This window comes from Taeniopygia guttata, chromosome 7 (assembly GCF_048771995.1).
Source record: "Taeniopygia guttata chromosome 7, bTaeGut7.mat, whole genome shotgun sequence".
Classification (NCBI taxonomy): Eukaryota; Metazoa; Chordata; class Aves; order Passeriformes; family Estrildidae; genus Taeniopygia; species Taeniopygia guttata.
This window is the reverse complement of record NC_133032.1, coordinates 33246024-33267887: the sequence shown is the minus strand read 5'-3', so window position 1 is coordinate 33267887 and position 21864 is coordinate 33246024. Positions and strand designations below refer to the sequence as shown.

Below are 21864 nucleotides of genomic sequence, written 5' to 3'. Positions count from 1 at the left end.
AGAAAAGATGTTTTATGCCCTTTATTTTCTAGGGTGCTCATCTTCTATTCTTCATGCTCCTTAAGGATTCTGCCTCAACTCCTCTTGTAGAGGTGAGGGCTCCACAGTTGCTGAATTTTGTTGCTGAATTCCCAATTTCCTATGGATCTGACCTGGATCAGGCACTAGCATGCTGCCACTTTTCTGTAGAATCATCTAGAGTACACACCATGATGTTTGTACAGTCTTTTCTCCAGCCATTATGGAAATCATGTAGATGATGCCTGGTTCAGCAAGAAGTTTGTCTAAAATTGCCTGTTCCACTTCCTAAAAATTAATCTAAACCAGCAAGGTGAAAGTTTAGGAAGTTCAGTTGTAAGAAATAAGGTGTTTGTGTCATGTGACTCTTTGTGTGGTAAGAGATATCCAGAAAATTGGATTTACCTCCCCATTAAACCAGAAAAAGAGGTTCAACATGCTAAAAATTTCTTCAAGTAGTTATCTTCCTTTGAAAAGGTTGGTCACCTAATGATTGAGGAGAAATCCTACTATGTGATTTTAGTGATTATTTACAAAGTTTAGGCGTCAAATCCTACCTACTAAATTTTCAGACCAGCAAGAGCAAATATCACTATTCATGATAAATCAGCTCAAAATAAGGAGTGTGTAATATCCTGCTCATTTCACTGGCAATTAATGAACAGAGAAAGGAATGCACCTACCATAAATATTCCTACAGCTCTCCATCTACATCTTTGTATTTGACTATAAATAAATGGATAGAACAGACTGTATATGGGTATTTACTCATGGTATTTCACCAAGTACTGGATATAGAGGGCTTGGCAGCAGGACCAAAAATTTGTCATCATCTAATGGAGATTTTTTGATTGCTGTAGAAATGTTTGGTCATGTTTCAACAGACATCTCAGTTACTGAGCTAATGCTAAGTATTACCTAAGGAGGAAGGGCTGACTCAAAAAGATAAGCTCAGTCTCACTCTTGCACACATCTCAATTGCATATGGCAAACCTGGTTTCTAATACTAAGAAAAAAAAAAATTTGTTTGGAATTTTGGAATTCTAAAGGGAATTTTCAGGGAAACAGTGTGAGGAAAGATCCAAAAAACTATGGGAATGCTCATCACTAAATTTAGGCAACCTTCCTACATGCTGAACCAGGAGAAATCCTGGATTCCAAAACAAGCATCTGAGCTGACATTCAGCACTCACATGTACAGACTTTACTTCAAAGCTGATGCAATAAAACTATAACATTTGTAAGCTTCAGATGCCAAACTGAGCTAAACAGGAAGAGTGGTTGCTCCTGCTCTGCTTTCAGTGCCACTTCGTAGACAAGTGGGCAAATGAGGTAAGTAAATTATTTCAACAAGTCCAGAAGCTAACAATGTGTGGAAAATAAATGCCTACTATGGCATCTAAAGAAAATAAGCAGGAGAAATGTGTGAAAATTATAAAGAAAACATGGCACATGCTAGCATACTTCACTACATCCCAAGGACACAATTCCACAGACACCATTTCAACAAAAGACTGATCAAAAACTGTCAGGGCAGAAACTCAACATCAAAATGCTATTTCCATTGTGTAGAGCAAATGGGTTTAATGTAATTAAACATAAAGGGATTTGTTTTGATCCAGACAGCTCTGGGCACTGCTAGTAGCAGAGGCGTGAGGACATGGTCTGATGGAGGCATTTTCAATCATGGAATAATTCAGGTTGGAAGGAACCTGTGGATTCCAAGCCAGACCAGGCTGCTCAGGGCCCTGTTCAGTTTATTTGTTTCCAAGTAACTGAGCCCTGTTTTCACAGGCAGGAGCAGCAATGGCCAGTCTCAGATACAACTGTGTTTCTGAAATTATCTACAAGAAATCATGACATTTGGCAAATATTCATGTATGCATGAATAGCTGGACATGTTTTCTAATTTATCAATATGCTCTTAAGATCTTAGCACAAATCCCCAGAAACAAATCCTACCCTCAGTAATCCAAACTGAACTGGAGCAAGTTACTAATGGAACTTTACAGCAGAAAAGAACATGATAAGAAACACATCTCATAGCTAAACAGAAATCTATCTAAATGCTCTGAAAGCCAAAATACTGCCTGGTTATAGGATAGAAACTACTTATATATAATTAGGGAGGCTTTACTTTGTTTTCATAATTTTGATCTGATCACAACTCAGTTCTGGAGAAAAAAAGCCAGTTCAACATGTATCCAGAAGTGTTCTGCTATAGAATCATCAAAGATAAACCCTTCAGCTCTAGTGATATGCAAATGATGACATGTTTTTTAAAAGGATTAACAAAGTTGTTCAAAGCATCTTTTTAGTCTACTCTGCTTCCAAACAAACAATAAACTGTCCCAATGCAGTGAGATTTGCTAACCCATAAACACAGCCAAATGGAGGAAGATCCAAACCTTAATGAGTTTGGTCCCCTTTGAATTCTAGCTGATCAGTGTCACCAATAATTTCAACAGGCTCTAAATTAAGCACTTTCTGTCTTCAAAGTGCCTTGCAAACATCAACCAATTAATCCCTACAAGTCTCCTCAGAGGTAGGTAAGTAGGTATTGTTATCCCCATTTTACAGTTGGCTGAACACAGTCAGAAGGGTTAAGTGATTTGCTGCAGGCCACAGATGGAGGTGGGATTAAAACACAAGAGTCACTATGATTCTTTTTAGAGGATAGCACTTCTTTCTTTTTTCTGCTGACTTTTCTGTGCTGACTTTAGACATTTTGGCCTTGTAGCAATACTTAAAGGAAACAATATAAATTGTCCTTGTTAAAAGCAAGGAAACAGAGAAATTTGGGGTTTATGCTGATAACACTTTTGTTGCTTTATACTAATTTTTGTATAATTTTGTTCTGATATTCAAGTATCATCCCTTTCATACAGGGACTTTTTTCTGTGGCCATGTAACATGCTACTAATTAAAAGATATGTCCTGCTCCTTCACAGGTTTTATTTAGTCTTTGTGCTTTCAAATTAGTAAGTATAGGTGGCATCCTGCCCATAAATGGAGCACTTTCCTTCCAGGATCAGGGTAACAGTTGGTAAGCTTTTTCCACTGCAGCACAGGCACGAAGAAATGGAGAAAGGGAGCTTTGAGAACCAAGAGCAAAGAAAGCCATTAACTGAAACCCAACCCCAGCAAACCGCTTGTAACCATTCTAACAGGCGTAAGATTGATACCTTTCCCACTTCAACAGAAAGATCAGATGAAAAAGGGAGAGTATATCCTTTTCCTCTCTATGTATACAACTTCAGGCCACTTGAAGACCCATTTGTCATGAAGTCAATCCAGTTTATTGTAATAAACCTCTGAGTTTTATCAGGAAACTGCTTTTCATCTGGCGGCAAATCCACAGCATCAGTCCCCTGGAATAATTTTAGAGTAGAAAAATCCACTACTCAAAGTTGATGTCTTGCAACTCTTGAGCACATTTTCTGTTAATTTTTCAGATGACACTCTGCTGTCAGAAGCCTTCCAGTACAGGAATTGACATGCACAGAGAAAATCAGTGAATATTTGAAATATATTCACTTCCTACTACATAGTATGGTTATTTCAGCCATATTGCTGGTTATGTGTTTTTATGATATAGTCTTCTATGTGTCTTGAAAGTATAATTCCATTAATGCTACAAAAATAACAAACAATTTATTAATACACCACTGTAATACATGGCAATCATGTAATAATACATGCAAACATGGGATAATCATATATTCCATAATCCAAGGATCGTACCTCCTTTGTATTAGGTGTTGCCCACAGGAAATGGTCCATCAAAGTTTTATTAGCTAAAAGTTTACTTTGTTAAAGGCATTTGTGAAGCCTTCAGATTAAGTAAATCATTTAACATAGGGTCATGGTTAAACAAGATGCAATTTATTTTTCTACTTCTGTGAATGCTGAATCAAAAGAGTATTTTTACCATTAGAAAAGTTTGTTAGTAACTACTATGCTCTTATACGGCCATAACTTATGTCTCTTTAGAAGAAAATAGTTACTGATCAACAACCTGAGGAATTGTACTCTTACTCTAACAGTGTAAGAACATGTAGGATTTTGACTCTAAGAAGGTGTGCTTTCAGTAATAAAAGCATGTATTACATGGGTTAAGAAGGGTCTGATTTTCACAGTAATTCTGTGACCAGGAAAACATATAATGCAAAACATAAGCTTGGAAATTGCTATTTGCTAGCTCTGTCTCAAGAAGATTTGTTGCTGACTCAGAATTACATGCTCTGCAGAAACAGCTCCCCTCTTTTATCACTTTGGAAATCATTAACTTGCCCTGGACAGTCCTCTGTGCAACAAAGGAAGTTTTCACATGCATTTTCTGATAGGGGAAACAAAAGAGATCATAGATAACAAAGCAACAGTGTGAATGACAGTTTTAGAGGACCTTCATCCAAACAAGCCTTAGTGACATCTCATCAGATCGGTATCATCCCCAAATTTCCTTTCACTCAGCACAACCATGCTTCAGGGCTAATGCACTGAACCATTCCTCAGCTCCGAATTTCTTAGTCTATCTATGAACACAAATAACTGAGTGATTGTCCCATATCTCACTAATTAACATAATCCATTTCTACATCATATATTTTGCTATTCAGGTCTATCTGTACAGTAAAATGGAGCTATGGGAACATTTGTCTGCTTGGGCTGTAACAACACCCATAATTCTGTGCATCCCTCCCCGCATGTCAATGCACTCCGTGCTATCCACCCCAAGGAAGAGCAATTCTCAAACTTGTCAAACAGATCTAGACCTCACATACGTGGTATGCTATATTATATTATAATATCATTATGTATCTTTTGCTCATCTGCAGCCATTGCCACAACTCACCTGCACTATGAACATATTTTAATGTCTTGACTGCATACTTAGAGAAGGAGCAATTTTTAATCATCTATGTCCCTCCAAGATGAGAATACTTCTCCAAAAAATATATCTGTCACCCATATGAATTTCTGGAAAGGTAGAAACCAATTTTTCCTTAAAGCTCGCATCCCCTGTGTGCAGTTCTGTGTCCTGATTAGTTTTTTAGAACCTATTCAATATGTGTATATCCAAAAATCTGGTTCACAGGTTTGCACGTATAGCAGGCTAGAGAGCCTTTCCAGCATGATATCCCAGCTGAAAATTGCGTGGCAATTGATGGTGCTATGAGCTGGCATCCCCTGTAACTGAAAGAGTGAAAGATGATTATTTAGACATGATCCTACTCATTTGTATACAAAGATCCCTCATCTGTTCATTTATCTGCCTGGTCATCTAATGTGCTGCACACTCTGTGATGACTTGGTGAACGTGTTTTCCTATTTGTGCATCTAAAAAGTAGTGAATGCATCACAGATTTTATGGAAAATAAGGAATTAATAGCAATAATTACAATTTTGTCACATTTGTTCTTAAAGAAGATTTATGGTATCATAAGCATAGGGATAGTATCTAATTATAGAGTCTCAGGAGAAGATAGTTTATTTCTATAGAATTCTAGCCTGGTATCCCTCAGATTTTTCTGGATATAAACACAAAGTATTTTCTGAAGACCGGTAATTCCTGAATTATAATCAATTACAATCTTCTTTTAATGTAACTTGTATGTGATATTCTGGATCTGCTAACAAAATATGAATTACTATCAAATTACAGGGCAGTGAAATACACAGTCACATTATAGGTCACACCTTACATACCATATTTTTAAAGATAAACATATTTGGTTATTAATCATAACCAAATTCATACTCACTGTAGGGTGTGAGAAAGAGTTCTAGACCTGTTAGAGGAAGAGTAAGATAGTAACTCTTGTCAAATACTTGAAGATAATATTTGCATTTGAAACCAGTGTTTTAACTAACTCGGCGCATGTAAACTGATCATAGGGGCTTTTCAGAACATGAAAACTTTGGTCAAACTTTCACTTTTATCATCTCTTGAGGCTACCAGAGTAATTTTAGAAGATTGTTATTCCATAAAGAATATTCTCTCCCTTCTTCTTTCCACTACAAAAATCAAGTATAAGGAGTAAATCTATATAACTGAATGAATTATTCCCAATACAGTTACTCACTATAACTTTTTGTTGTGAATTGTGAAGTTGAGGGGGGACACACACATGACACACTATGCTAATCAAAATCTTTTCTGCAAATTAATTTGCCTGCATGAATATTAGCAGTACCGAGACCCCAGAGATAACTGTAGAGGAAATCAATTATTCTGTTTTGCTTGTCTCTATATTTGGGTTGATTTTCTCTTGCAAACATATCCTATGGTTTCTATGTATATTCTACATATATAGTTTCAGGGTTTGGGGGTTTATTTGTTGTAGTTTTTCAGTGTTTTGGGGTTTGTGTATGTAGGGGGGGGTGGTTTGATTTGGTGGGGGGTTTCTTGTGTGTGGTGGGGGGTTGTTGTTGGTTTTTTGGTTGGTTGGTTTGTTTTTTGGGATTTTGTTTGTTTGTTGGGTTTTTTTAATATTACCTAGGTACATGATACGATCATCATCCGACTTGTCACCCAAAGCCACAGGTGCCAGAGGAGTTCAGAGAGCAACCTGCAGCCCACTCATGTTGCAGCCCCTGAAAAGTTTGTAGAACCTCTCATCCCTCAATAGGGACCAGCCCTTGCTTCCTGCCTTTCCACAGCAGGGGGGAAGAGACAACTTTCAGGACAGAGTTGCCAGTATTTTGAATGGTATACAGGACCCCCGCTCTTCCTCCTCCACACGACTCCTGGACCAGCGACTTCATTCGGAGCCCCGCCTGGGGTACCCATGGCAACCCCAGGGCTCTACAACACACTTCAAAGAATGTTCTTGAGGAGAAATTCAAAAGCCCGCTTGTATGAACACATCAATCAGAAGGGGGCAAATGCCCCCGTGAGGAGCGTGGCCCCCGCGGGCGCGCCGGGCAAGTGCAATTCCCATGCCCGGGGCGGCAGACAAAGAGCGGCCCGAGGCGCCCGCCCGGAGCCCCAGAGCGCGGCGACATCGCCGGGGTGGAGCCAGACGCGGCTGCCCCGGGGGCGGGGGGGGCAGCCCGGCACTTTATAAAGCGGCGCGTCCCGCCAGAAGAGCCGAGGCGTGTTTGGAGCAGCGGCGAGTGGTGTCACTGCGAGAGGCGCGGCTGCGGCAGAGCAACGCCTTGAGAGCGCGGATCCGTCCGATGGCTCTGAGCATGGACAGCAGCCTCGACAGCCTGGATGTAAGTGCCGGGAGCGCGGCCGGCTGCCCATGTGCGCGCTGTTTGCAAACAAAGGTGCCCTCGGAGCAGAGGTGCAAAGGGAGGCTGCGGGAGGCGGGGGTCGGGACAGCGGAGGGGTCTGCGGGGAGCGAACGGGCCGGGCTCCCCTCTGAGCCCCGGCCGCTGCTGCCGCTGCCTGCAGCGCTTCGGACCTTGGCACAGCTGCAGCCGCTGCAAATTCCAGCTGCAGGACTCCTTCTCTGGGGCTCTGCTGCTCGGCCGTCAGTTCAAGTGACATGTGGTACCTTTGTGGACCGAAAAACGCCGGCAGAGCAATTAGCGCTACGGGAATGATGAGAGGGGAAGAGGCGAGGAAGTTTGGAGCGGTCTGACTGTAGGGAATGGGATCCCTTTGCCCCGGTGCGCGCCCGCACCTCGGGCTGCCGGCGGCACTGGGAGCGGCGGCAGCGCCCGGCCGTCCCGTCCGCTCCCCGAGCGAAACGCGGCGGCATCTCACTCTTCCGGGGGCAGCTCCTCTGCCTCGGTTCCGAGAGCAGTTAGGAGCAAATAGGACATCTCGGTAAATTTCCAGCTTTAGGGCCGCAGTTAATGCCCGCGTGGAGCCGGTGCCTCCGCGTGTGAAGCGATGCGGGTCTCGGGCGCGCCCTGCGCGGAGCTCGGGGGTCCGTGAAACACAGGGCATGACAACAAAAAATCTGAAAACCTGAGGAATTGCACATAGCCAGATGGCACTCTCCCGCCAGCTTTGCTTTTAGCGCCATGGCCAAAACCGTTGGTGGTTTCCTGACGCGCTTTCATGCCCTCACCAAATTTCGCTTCCTTTTTCCACCGCTGTGCTCACTTGGTCCGTCTGGCTGCAGTCCCGCGCCGGCCGCGCTCACCCTCGGCCCCGCAACCGCAGAGGGTGGGGAACAAAGGGAGGGAACGTGGCCCATCGTGGTGACCCCTCGAGGGCTTTGAGTTCCCCTGATTAAGGTCACCTCTCTCTTTCTTTCTTTCTTTATGGGCTTTGGGGTTGTTTTCCTTGTCTGAGCTTATGTGGAGCTGTCAATTGCTTCTCAGCAGGGAATTCTTGCTATTATTTATCCTTTATTACATCAGCCGAGGGTACCTTCTCTATTTCTCCTTGACCCCATCCTCTTAATGAGAAGGGACTTTGGAGTAGCAGCATTTCTAAGTAATTTTTTTTATAGCCCTCTATTGTAGAAGTTAAATGTGATAGGTCATGCTCTGTGTGGACAGACCTCTTGGCATCTGGCACTTTCTGGGCTCTCCCATTTGTAGTGTCCATCTGATAAGAGCACTGAAGTGTCCAGAACCAACGATATTTCTGGGAGTAGCCATTATCTTTCTTTGCTCCTTCATGCCCTGCCCTTAGCAAGATTTTACTCTTCAAAGAAAGACATAAGAAGTTTTTAAACTTATTTGCTGTGTATTTTATATATGCTTATGTAAACATTGTATTTTCCCATCTGGTTTTCAAAATGTTTGCCCATTTATGACAGTGGAGACTGTTCAAGCAATTCTTCACATATTGTCATATATAATAAGTTTTTGTAGAGAAGGCAATATCTAATTTAATTTTCTTTCTTTTTTTTTAGCTGTCATCTGGGTTATTAATTGAACTTTCTGAAAATGGCACAGATGAGATTGGTTCGGGTGATTATGGAGACTACAAAGAGCCATGCTATCAAAATGAGAATGCCGATTTTAACCGGATCTTCTTGCCAACAATCTACTCCATCATCTTTCTAACCGGAATAATTGGCAATGGATTGGTTATTATTGTTATGGGCTACCAGAAGAAACAAAGAAGCATGACTGATAAATACAGACTGCACCTCTCTGTGGCTGACCTCCTTTTTGTCATCACCTTGCCATTCTGGTCTGTGGATGCAGCCATAGGCTGGTACTTCGGGAATGTTCTGTGCAAGGCAGTTCATGTCATTTACACAGTCAACCTCTATAGCAGTGTCTTGATTTTGGCCTTCATAAGTTTAGATCGTTACCTGGCAATAGTCCACGCCACCAACAGCCAGCGCCCCCGAAAGCTGTTGGCTGAGAAGGTGGTGTATGTAGGCGTGTGGCTGCCAGCTTTGCTTCTGACAGTGCCCGATTTAATCTTCGCCAGTACCAGTGAAATAGAAAGAAAGTATCTCTGTGATCGCATGTACCCTCATGAAAACTGGCTGATCTCCTTCAGATTCCAGCATATCTTGGTAGGACTTGTCTTGCCTGGTCTAATAATTCTGACTTGCTACTGTATTATCATATCCAAGCTGTCACACTCCAAAGGCCACCAGAAGCGCAAAGCCTTGAAGACCACTGTTATCCTCATCCTTGCCTTCTTTGCCTGCTGGCTGCCATATTATATTGGCATCAGCATTGACACCTTCATCTTGCTGGGAGTCATCAGGCGCCGCTGCAGCTTGGAGACTATAGTGCACAAATGGATCTCCATTACAGAAGCCCTGGCATTCTTCCACTGCTGCCTGAATCCAATTCTGTATGCCTTCTTGGGGGCCAAGTTCAAAACATCAGCTCAAAATGCCTTGACATCAGTTAGCAGAGGATCAAGCCTCAAGATTCTTTCAAAAGGCAAACGTGCAGGACATTCTTCTGTTTCTACAGAGTCAGAGTCTTCAAGTTTCCATTCCAGCTAACACTGCCATCATTTTATAAAAAGACACTTAAAAGCTGCGCAAGATTTCAGACAAATAAGACTGACCACAATGTACAGATTTATTTACAGCTGGAATTGTATATTGTTTCTTTTAGTCTCTGTGAAGTTTAAGTGACTTATTTATATAAAAAAAACCTTTCGTATTGATGACAAACTGTCTAGGCAGGTCCTGTGGACAAGTGGTTGGTTCACAAAAGTTTTAGTGACTGTATGTATAGATATGTGAACTAAACACTTTGGATTGTAGAAAAGTGACTGTTAAAAGTTTAGAAAATATTTCTCTGTTGTTGATATGTAAATGTTTTTGGTGTTGCTGTTATTCTTAAAAGTGTGCCTGAATATTTTTACCTTACTACAAGATGTTTGGTTTACAATAGCTTAACTCTGCTGTAGAAATGGCACTTATAACCAAAGCCTCCTCTGTTACATTTTAGGGTTTTCCCCTCCATTCTTAGTAATTGATGGTTTGCAAAATTTTTTGTTCAAGGTAAAATAAAAGTATATGAAAAAAAACTTATTTTGAGTGGTATTTTCATTTCTGGTTGAATTTTTCTCAGTGCTTTTATTTACAATTCTAAATACACAATAATGTCTTAGAAAATCTTGTGAAAAGCAGGAAAAATAGTTTCAGTATGTACTGATTATTCAATTGACACCTCTGAGTTCCATGTCATATGTTTTTTCACTGGAATACAATTGCTCCAATTAACATCATGTTTAAAATTACTTAAACTGTCACTTAGAGAACTTTTTGAGGAAAAATATCTACAAATGAGAACCAGTGTGTTTAAGCAGTTGCTAAAGTTTACAGCCTCAGGAGTCAAACTCAGATTACTGCAAGTGCCTAACTTTATGCCATGTGTACAAAGTCAATTCTACATTTCTTCTGCCTTTGCTGTGGTTGTAAATTTAGTTTCACAAGTTAACACTAATCAAATGTACATGAATCAAAGTAATTTCTGACTAGAATTAAAGTTATTCTAATAAAGTGTATCTGCTCTGAAGGAGGTAGGTGGTTTTCCTCTATGGAACTTTCCCTATCCTGTCTACATCCAGATTTTGTTAAAGCGATATTAAGATCTTCACATTACTTTTAAAAACACAAAATGAGTGCCAATTCTTGAAAATATTTTTAATAGGAATCAGCCAGACTATAGGACTACCAATAATTAGTGCTGAAATCTTAATTGTCTAGTTAGTCATGTCTTCACATCAGTAGAGTGCATTCAGAATTAATGGATACCCAAGAGAACAGAGCCATTGAGAGTATTTGTACTTACATTAACAAAACAAACAAAACTGTTACTTACATATAAGAAACACAAAAAACAACTTAGAAGTAAAAAAAAAAAGTTTAAAAAATTACTATCTACTACTCAGACAGAACTGAAACAGGCAACGTAGATATTGCAGGGGTATTACCAAATTTTTCACAGGCACAGCACCCTAGTGATTTTGTGGAGCCAGTACCACTATGATAAACTATACATTAAACTCCATATTTCATATTAGATATTTTCATAAATGCATGACCTTTCTGTTTTCAACTTCCCTTCTCTCCAGTGAGGAGGTTGCAACCTTGGCTGCATCCTGCACTCCTTCCCTTGCAATGACAGTAGTAATCATCTGATTTAGTTTTGAGCTGATTCAGTGCTGAACAAGCACAAAACCTGGCAGAAAATAAGTAATTTTCCAGCAATTTAGTGAATTGAATGTGTTCTATGAGGAATCCAACAAGTACTATAAAAGTGCAAGATTTTGTAACCTGGAGCCAGGCAAAGGGAGAGAAAAGTGAGATAAAATAAAAAGGACAGAGATTTCCTCCCCCACTTTTAGCAACTAAACTTTTAGATCAGTTAACCTAATGTGTGTTTTCACTCAACATAAATTAACAGCAGAAAAGATGCCTTCTCAAGAAACAAAAGGTCTCACTTTGATCAGGTTGTTCCTCCTAAACAGGGCTGAGAAATGAGGAAAACATGGTATAGGAACAGAACTCCTTAAATGGTTTATTTTTGTTGTTCGTTTGTGTGTTTTCTTAATTTATGAGGGTTTCCCTGTGAAGAATTTGCTGTTCTAAATTATTCTGATTTTCACCCCAGCCCAATCAATCACTGTGATTTAATTGCACTTATAAAATACTTACAGGCTATCAACACACTGCTGCTTATTTGTTGAGGAAATGTTTAGAGCACCCAGCATTAACTTAGATTATTCCCATTATGCTTCAGTCAACCAACTGCTACCTCAAGCAGAGTTAACAGGAAAGAGGGTGCAAGAGAGAATAAACTCAGCAGTCATGCTACTGCCAAAGACCACTAAAAGGACACTAAACAAACAACAGAAAGAATTTGTGTAGAAAATTAATTAGTAAAATTTTAAAAAACTTAAACCCATGCCCCAGAGGGATGATTTTTATAGAACTGCCATTGTTCTCAGTTTAACTAATGAACCTATGGACAGAAGACTGTCTTAAAAAGGAGTGGCAAGTTCTTTGGGGTTTTACTTCAGCAAGAAAAATGAGTCAAAAGCCACATGCACTGATTTCTAAATAATGTTATGTATCTATAAATATGAATATAATATATATTTGTACTATTTACAGAGCAAATATTTGCAAATTGGATGAAGTTGTCATGAGGAAACATAGCAAGAAATCATTAATCCTTTTCTGTCTTTTGACCTTTGAGTAAGTTGGAGAAAATAAGGTCAATTTCTCTCAAATCCACTGAGTTATTCAATATATACCATGTTGGTAAAAAATATTAATTTAGTGCCTTTCAAAACAAAATCACCTTTAGGCTGATTTTTTTGTTGAGGCTGTGACTTTTTAGATCTTTGTGAAGTAAAAGTGGTCCCAGTAAATGTGTTTCTCAAAGTGTAAATTCAGCAACAAAAGTGAATGAACCTAATTTTGTGATTTATACACTGGACAAGTCCACACAGACCAAGAATTTGCCAAAGTTTTAGAAGGGACTTTCCAAGTCTTTTTTCAAATTACTCCTCTCTAGCATACAGAATAATCATGACATTCTTCAAGATATATACAATGCATAGTCTCAGCACTTTCTTGAAGTCATAAAATAATAGCTGTGTCCAAGTAATTTTAAATATGCAACTCAAGACACAGAACAGAGAACGAATGTGAGTTTGGCTACAAATCATTGAGTACTGGTTACAAACCAGTTTAAAATGTTATGGGGTTGTTTAAAAGATTTATAATGTATTTACAAAAACTTTTTCCACTGAATTCAGGCATTAAGTATTTTGCTCTGAATTTGCAATGTGCCAACAGCAATGCTGGACTAAAACATGGATATTCACCTAATACTCTAATGCACACATATTGAGTGCCTGAGATTAGTTAGAAATCCTTTGGATAATGCAAAGCTAAACCAAGAACAGAACATGTACTCAAACTTATTTTTGCTTCTTCTGAAATGTTGTTTGGATGTAAAGTCAGAGCACTTAAAGCACTGGGGTAAAATGCCACTGTAACCCATTATTTGTGTGGTAATCCATTATTTGTAGGTGTGTTTTTTACTCTCTCTGATCAGCTGGTACCAAGCCCACATTAGAGGAGCATGTGAAAAGCTAAGGGGTGTAGGGAGGCTGCCCCAGCAAATGGACACTGAGGGCAGTGAGCAGGGGGAGTCACTTGCTGCTTTCTTGGCCAGTTTTATGACACAATCATTATATAGGGGCTTGAACTTCTATGCATATACATAAATCAAAACAAAATCACCATGAAAATAAAAAGGAAGTGGCAGTAATAACATGGAGCCATTCATGCAAGTGAATGGTTTATCTTACCATGGTTGTGTTCTAGTTGGACAATGTACAAAGTGACCACCTCTAGATGTTTGCTTGAAAAGGCCATTTTTTACATTGTTTGGGAAAGGAAACAGCATGGCGAGGAAGTACTTCCTTGATCCAGGCATGCCTCCAAAATCCCCTAACAATGGAGTATTCTCATATTCTCATAGTGCTGAAACTTAGGAAACACTTAAGCAGATAGAGCCCCAGAGGTTTTTGCTCAAAGGATGCCACTCCCTCACTTTATGTTTTGAAAGAGCTATACAGACTCCTTTTCACAGCCATAAATCACATGTCAATAGAAATTACATGAGCACTGGGATTATTACTTATAAAGAAGGCACAGATTTCTTAAAATCCTTCCTCTTTAGGCAACAATTTCTCTGTCATTCTTTTAATTTTCTCCGAAAATCTTTCATCTTCAACAGGGTGATGTTTGAAGATAATGTTTTAATAACAATTCTCTTACTATCTTCACACCATTCTAGTTCTATCGGGACATACAATAAAACAATGCTATTCTTATTGGTTTTTTAAACATATTTTACTAGAAGCTGATTATAAATGTACTTTGTGTTTGCTTAGTTATAAGCATGACACATAAATATATCTACAGGTATATAATGATGTAGATTACCAAGCACCATTTTCAGTTGCTGATACAAGTGATCCAGGCTCCAGCACAGCTACCAGTGACTTCAGAGGAGTCAGGGCTCTTTACACATGTAGCAGGTATTGATTAAAACTACTATTTTCTTGGAAGAACAGATGGGTTCAGTGACAAACTCCAACTGAATTCAGAGACAGCAGGGTACCTAAAGAAATATGCTTCCTGAAGTGTACAACCTTACAACCCAAATAAATTACAAATGAAGATTACAAGTTGCTGATTTCACTTGCAATCAGAGATGTACATGAAGCTAAATCTTTCAGTAAGGAGCAGGTGGAACTGTTCTGCTGAACATAAAAAATAAATTTTCAGCAAAATGGTTCTCTCTTACTGAAGGCTTGCAAGCATTGCATAGCCAGCTATCAACAGTCTTGCAGTAATTTGTCTTCAGTGGCACAGTGTTTGAAAGAAATAGGTCAACATTTAAAATAGCCTTGTCCTTTGGAATTCACACCAGAAACAGATGCTCACGACACAAACCTGTCAGAGTAATTAGTAATTATGAGGGATTTTTGAAGGGTTACACTGCAAAGAGTTCTTTAGCTTCTGTTCTGGTTTGGTATTGACTTGGACTTTTTTCTGTTTATGCTGCCTTTTATTCCTACTACCCTCTTTCCACAGCTTTTATTCTACTTAACTTTTCCTTTAAAAGTATATCTTTATAGAATTTTTAATGGCTTTCTTCTGTTAAGACTACACAAAATACCCAGGACAAACAAGAAAAAGTAAAAACAAACTTTTCAAATAAGAAAGTTACAGCTTTCACAACTGTTTCTATGTCTTCTCATGTGTATTTCCATTCCAACATCTGCTTTTCTTTAGCTGAAAGATAAATTAGTTCTATATTGCATGAAAAATTTAAACTCAAAGGTTGGTTTTACGCTCAAGTTTCTTAAAGTGCAATCCCAGCACACATTTGTTTACTTCCTTAGTTCTTTCCTATCCAGCACTGGGCAATGGGGCAGATCTTCCAGGGAGGGGTCTGGATAGGGAAGGCTGAGGGGGCCACTCAGCCTTCACTGACCTGCCTGTCAGTGTCACCACTGATACCAGCACAGCTTCAAGAACAGGAGCTGCCCAGGAATTTGGCACTCTGCAAGCTACAATGAGGCTGGACAGCAATAATTATCACTGGTGATAATCCTAATTTGTGACACTCTTCAACAGAATAACACAAAATAAACTTGAGGAGTTCAAGTAGAACATCTTTCCTTAACTTTCCTTTCACAACTCCTTGTCATCCTTCTTATGGCTGCTCCATTTCAATACTCAGGCTAATGTTTTGGGGGTTTTATTCCTTGGGGAAAATATTTAATATTTAAAATGTGTTTAAAAACACTGATTTTGCCAAGTCTGAACATTTCACCAAAGAGAAATGTTGGTATGATTGTTAGTAGAAGATGAAACTGGGGCCTCAGTGTCCATGGATCAATTCCATCTCTAAAATCTGTGGGAAGCAAGAGAACAATTCTGGTGTTTTTACAGACATGTTTTATTTTGATAGCAATACATGTATCTTGTCAAGATTAGGTTCATTGCAAATCTGAAATCTGTTATTCCTGCTCTTTGTGGGAAGAATTACAGCTCATAAAAATGTTAAGGTCACTGTTGGAACTCAGTACAGGAATGCATTGATAAGAGAAGCAAGAATTCTAACAAGAATACAAGGAGAAAAGGGATTATTGTACAAGGGCAAGGTTCACGTTAGATTTAATTTGACAGCAAAGGAAATGTCGAGTTCCTGTCCTCCCCTGCCCCTCAGTGTTCACCACGTTCCTTTCCAAGGCCTTTCAGGTCATGCTCCCCCCCTGCTTTTCTTGCTCTCTTTCTCTCCTAATTCCACCGAGGTGATCCCCTAACAGCTTTCCCACACGGAACTGGGCACTAATAACTGGGCACTGACACAAGGTAAGTGAGCTCATCTGCTAATCAACAAGACCACAAGGAGTCTCACACCTCAGTCCCCTTCCTTCTCTCCTGTACTCTTACCTATGCAGACCCCTCAGCCTCTGCTCATGTGTCTCCCTGGCAAATCAGTTTTGCTCTTGAAGATTGGAGTTTCACAGGAATTTGAAGCTGACTTCCTCTGTCTGGAAGGTCTCCAGCCTCCCTCCCTGCCTTTCCTAATCCTTTCATTTGATATCTTCAATACTCTGATTCTAAATCCTGTGGACCTGTTGCCTGCTGTGCATTATCTATTGAATAAGTCCCACTTGATTTTGAACAGAGTTAATTGATTAAATAGACAGTATATTTTAAAAATATATATATTTTTTATACCATTTTAATGAAGTTAACTCAGAAACAGGGCTACACTCAAGATTAAAAGGCAAAGTAATCAGATAAATGGCCAAGCAAAGAAAGAAAGGTTGTTACCTGTTTTTCACTTTTTCTTCAGCAGCAATAAGCTCTTAGTTTGATTCTGTTTTGTAAAGCTCACCAGCCACAGAAAATGAAGGAAGTGAATGGATCTCAGCCAGCACAGTGAACTGAATTGTCTCACTAAGAAGTCAAAAATCAGAGCAACTGCAACTGAGGGCAGATTCATGCACCTGGAAGTTGTCAGGAGAGCAAAGAAGTGGGACCCTGGCTTTTGGGACCAGCAAGTTGTTAGACCAGTTTAGCTATCTTGTCAAAACTTCCTTTAGCAAACAGCCAAACTGTTAAACAAACACACGATTTCTCAGGTAGGGGGCAAGAGGTTGAAAAAATATGAAAAGAGCAGATGCTCCTCATTAAGAGAATTGAGCCCTATTTGCTCCTGAGGTAAAATATCATTACCTGTTGGCTACATAATTATGGTCCTGCAGAGCATCTTTTCCTGAAACAAAGCTCAAGAAAGAGGTCTTGAATAACAGTGTTTTGAACTAAAGAAATCTGTAATAGATCTCAATGATCTATCTTGTTCTTTACTATCTTGCTCATCAGATTTAATGCAGTTATTGGTTAAGACAGTGCAACTCTACATTCATATATAGAGGCCACAGGACTTTTTGAATGAGGTGGATGTTAGTGCAATTTTTAAAAGCAGAATACTTGAAAAGCAGAGAGCAGGTCTTTTCCCATTTAACAATCACAAAAAAAAAAAACAAAACCAAAAAAAAAAACCAAAACCACAAAAACCCACAACAAAGCACTTAGTTTGAATATTATGCTGTGATTCGCTCCTTAACCTATCAAATAAGGAAAGCAGCTGCCTCTTCATATGACAATTGCTTAGGAAAAAACTTTAGATCCCTGCTTCACAGATAAAATCAGTTTCAGTAAGTTGAAATGTAGTCAGCCCAGTCATGTTGATGCCAGACTAAATATGGTCAGATAGTAGTTTGAATGTATGGAGCTATATGGCTCTCCTAATATTCTGCAGTAAAGGGGACAGCACAGCATCTACATGAATACTCAGTGTAGTGTATTCACCAGTCCAATAGTTTTATCATACTTCAGCCCAGAGAATAAACAGTCAACAGAGCCACAAACCCTTGAATCTACTCACTCCTGCTTTCTTCCTGCATGCTAATGTGGAGGGAGTATTAAGAAACTTTACCCCCTCATTAAGCACTTTGTGGGGGCTCTGTAATAAAAACTGTAACAGATGAAGAATATAAGATCCTTTGTCTGTGATATTTAAGATGACTCTGCTACCCCAGGTGTTTGAAAGAGAACTCATTAATTCATTCACCGGTTTCAGTAACAATTAAATAATGAGAACTAATATTTTTATATCTCTTCAGAATCCATTTTTTAAATCCTCTGTTCTTAGTAGCATACATTTTACATATACTCTTCCAGTTGCCATCCAAACTGAGGCCCACTGTGCCCTCTACAAGTCATGTCCTGAGAGGAAATTGAAGGTGCATCTTCCTGAATTGGAGCACGGGATTGAACTGCTGAGGTGACACTGACTTGAGCCCACTTGTGCTGTTGGGTGATATTAGCCGAGGTAATATCAATGCAGCCAGGGAAGCAGCTGTGATTACCTGTCCCTTTATCCATCCCGGCTGTCCTGACCATTGGGTTATAGAATTAGTCTCTCTCCGACTTGGTGAATATTTATTTATGCAAAGTTCAACATTTTCAAAAGGACTCCCAAGACAAAAGCACCCCATCAAATACAACAGCATGGTGATTAAGCACCTCCCGAGAGACAGGGGCTCTCAGACTGCAAGGAAACCCGAGCTTTGGCCCCGATGTCCCTTGACAAGGGACATTGTTTTTGAAAAAGGGCTCCTCCTCCTGCTCTTCAATGTTTTGTGTAGGATTAAAATAGCACCTATAGGAGTAAGCACTGTCGTCGGAGAAAGCTGAGAAGTGCTTTGTTTATGACTTCTGCCAAGGGTTAGGCAGATCTATTTGTCAGTGGGCACTATCCAGTCTGAAACGGTTGTGTGCATTAGCAGCAAGAGATGGCTGGCTATCACATCTCCTAGGAACCCACAAAAGCTTCTTAAGGCTATAGCAGCTTTTAAGTGTCATCTCTAGAAATGTGTTGTGGTCTAGCTGTCAGCAAGAGTCTAGAACACTACAAACTCTGTACCAGCTAAAAGCGGAGCTGTAGAGGAGATTCGCACACCAGACAGAAACAGCTCCATTGTGTTTTCCTCCTCAGTCCTTTCCCAAAGTCCACCAGCGAACGGACAGCTCATCCTAATGAGCTCCTCAGCCACTGAGGTACACTTAATCCTGAATCAGCGAAACCTGATAATAATGCTCAGCTGCTTGAAATGGAATTATTTTCTGATGACTGGACTTAATCCAACCAAAGGTCAGTACAAATAAAAAACTGCTGTCAGCTCAGGACTTAATGATATATTCTTACCTCTGTAGACCTATAATTTCTCTAGATACCTAAGAGGTCATGTCAATCCTAATGTCTCCCAATTTTATGAATGCAACCATAAGCCCCTTTTAAATCAGATTACAAATGATTATTATAACTCGAAATGAAGGGAAAGGCTCACCATTTTCTCTAATTGGAAAGACTAATTTAATTATAATTATTTTCTTTCCAGATGCTTTGTATTTGTTCCATTACATTACAATAGGTAGTCTGAGTTTATGGAAAAGAAGCAGTTAATTGTTTATGACTTGGAAAGGATGAAAAATTCACATCTGCTGGTGTAGCCACACTTCAGCCACACTCTTATTGTTTCTGAAGTGCAGGTATCTTCATATGCACTACATGGTAGCTGCATTGCTTATTTAAAGTAGCTTAAAAGATGGTGTAAAGAGCAAACTTACACTATTCTGACTTTTTTAAAAGATCTGCTTCAATCTAAAATAGGCAATTGATAAAAACATCAGACATAAAAGCTAATAATTCAAGATTTACAAGTCAGTGGGCACAAAGTGGAAAATGGTAATGTATTCAATATCCCAGCCTGATTTTGCACTGAATTAACATAAATTGACATAGTCTCCAAAGCAAATCTTGTCAACAATATCACTTTGCCTTATTAATGTCATTGCGGTATCTATATTATTTTTGGCTTTCAAATTTACAAATATTAAATAGGCCAAATCTATATTCTGTGTAGCTTTGCCGAATTTAACGTTTAATTATTTATTAGATATCAAATGTATAACATCTGTGTAAGTAGGCTGACATATGTTAGGACCTTTGACTTTGATATATAAAAAACTGTCTGCTGAGTTAGGAATCTCTCTATAAATTAATTAGATAAACATGAATACGGCATTTGTATTCTTCTAAGCCTTTGCTTCCCTAGAGATGAGGATGATGCTTATACAAAGCACACAAGAGTGAATGTATGAGTGGATGCCTTTTGTCTCTGCATTAACAAGGTTCTGCTTTATGCTTTCTTAACTTTTTAGTGGATGGCTTTCACAGTTTAAGGATTTCACAGTCTAAAGGTTAATACTTTTCTCTTCTCTGAAGCTGTTTCTGACACTCTGCCAATACACAGAAAACTACACCAGTACAATTTCCTAGAATTCTTTCACTAGTGTAAATTTTGTAGGCAAGGCCTCAAGTAAGAACATATTTCTGGAAACATGTTTGTCTTCTTAATACATCTGTGCAAGCACATAGATACATATTCACAAACCCAACTGATTCTCCTTTGGGACACAATCTGTTATTTTGATAGGAAACTTCAATTTTATTTATCTTCATGGCTGTGCTTTTGAGCTAGCACCCATCTAAAACTTGCTTTTCCAGCCATTTTGTTATTCTACTATATAATAACAAGTAATTTTGACTAACATTCTTTATGAAGCAGAGACTACTATCCATACAACATACTATATATACATGTACTATCTATATATATAGCTGCTTTTTTGCAGCTAGATAAAAAATGTAGTATTTTTTATAAAATAAGGCAAAGGTCACAGGTGATCTGATGAAAGTGCAGAGCCTTCTCTCCATAAGTGTTTTTTTTCTAGAGTTCCCTCAGTAGAGAACCAGGGGGTTTTATGATTTCTGTCACAACTTTGCAATAGAACAGGAGTAGTTTGCAATAGAACAGGCAAGTATGCAAGGTTGTGCTCATTCTCACCACTGAAAAGTTATAATCTTCTTCCAAATAAGGGTGCCTATAGCAGTTATATCCAAGGAAACTGTGCCAAGAGCATCAAACAGCGTTCTTTGCCTGAGTAGGGCCTATAGTGACATGCATGCAAAAGAACTCTTGCTTTTTCAAAAAGCAATCCTGAATAAAAACTCTTCTCATTCAAGATAGAGGCCTTAAGGAACATCCTGCATGTTAACAAACATCTTCAGATAATGCCGAGTTTGATGCTCATTTCCTAGTTATTCACAGACTCTCTTAAATGGAGCTCTTTCACTTCTGTGGCTTAGCCTAAGGAAATCCTGCAAGAACAATGTGTGACTGAAACACACACAGGTTTCCCAAATGGTAGCAAGACCCATTGATGCTGCTTCAGATAGCACCAAGACAGCAAGTTATAATACAAGCTAAGCAAGAAAGAGTCTTGTTTGTCTTGATTGATTTGGGTTCAAGCTTTTTTCCTTTCAATTTGCAGTATATTATGTAAAGTGTCCTTCAGTGAAGAAGTTATTTAGCTGCCAAACTACATTATTTTTCCTCAAGTATTTCAGTAGACATAATTTCAAAACCACCAATTGCTTACTCCCCAAATAAGCATTCCCACTTACTCTTCTTAGTAAAGTAGCCTAGAATACACAGATGCTGAAGATGTGGTGATAGAAAGAGAAGCCTTAAATACTCAATCTCCAAAATGAGATACCATGGTAATATAACAGTTTTATTAATTAAGGTTGATTTATGCTGTAGAAGATGCATGGTTTGGTGTTCCTGGAATCTGTACAACCTCTAAACACTTACAGAAAATCTGCAACGCTGAAGATGTTACAACTTTCCTGGGACTACCTCTATAAGCAAAGGAAAATCCTTAGGACCCATGGATTATCCAGCTTTCCTGCTGAAGTCATCAACAGGGTAGAAATTATTCC

The 21864-nt window shown here is 39.2% G+C and overlaps 1 protein-coding gene across 1 annotated transcript; it reads left to right on the top strand.

The window, feature by feature from the left end:
• Nucleotides 1-7076: 7076 nt before the first annotated feature.
• CXCR4 (C-X-C motif chemokine receptor 4) lies at nt 7077-10434 on the top strand. The gene is made up of 2 exons (XM_002198278.6): nt 7077-7239; nt 8841-10434. The coding sequence occupies exons 1-2, from the start codon at nt 7201-7203 to the stop codon at nt 9900-9902; spliced, it is 1101 nt and encodes a 366-aa protein (XP_002198314.1). The 5' UTR covers nt 7077-7200; the 3' UTR covers nt 9903-10434.
• The last annotated feature ends 11430 nt before the right edge of the window (nt 10435-21864 follow it).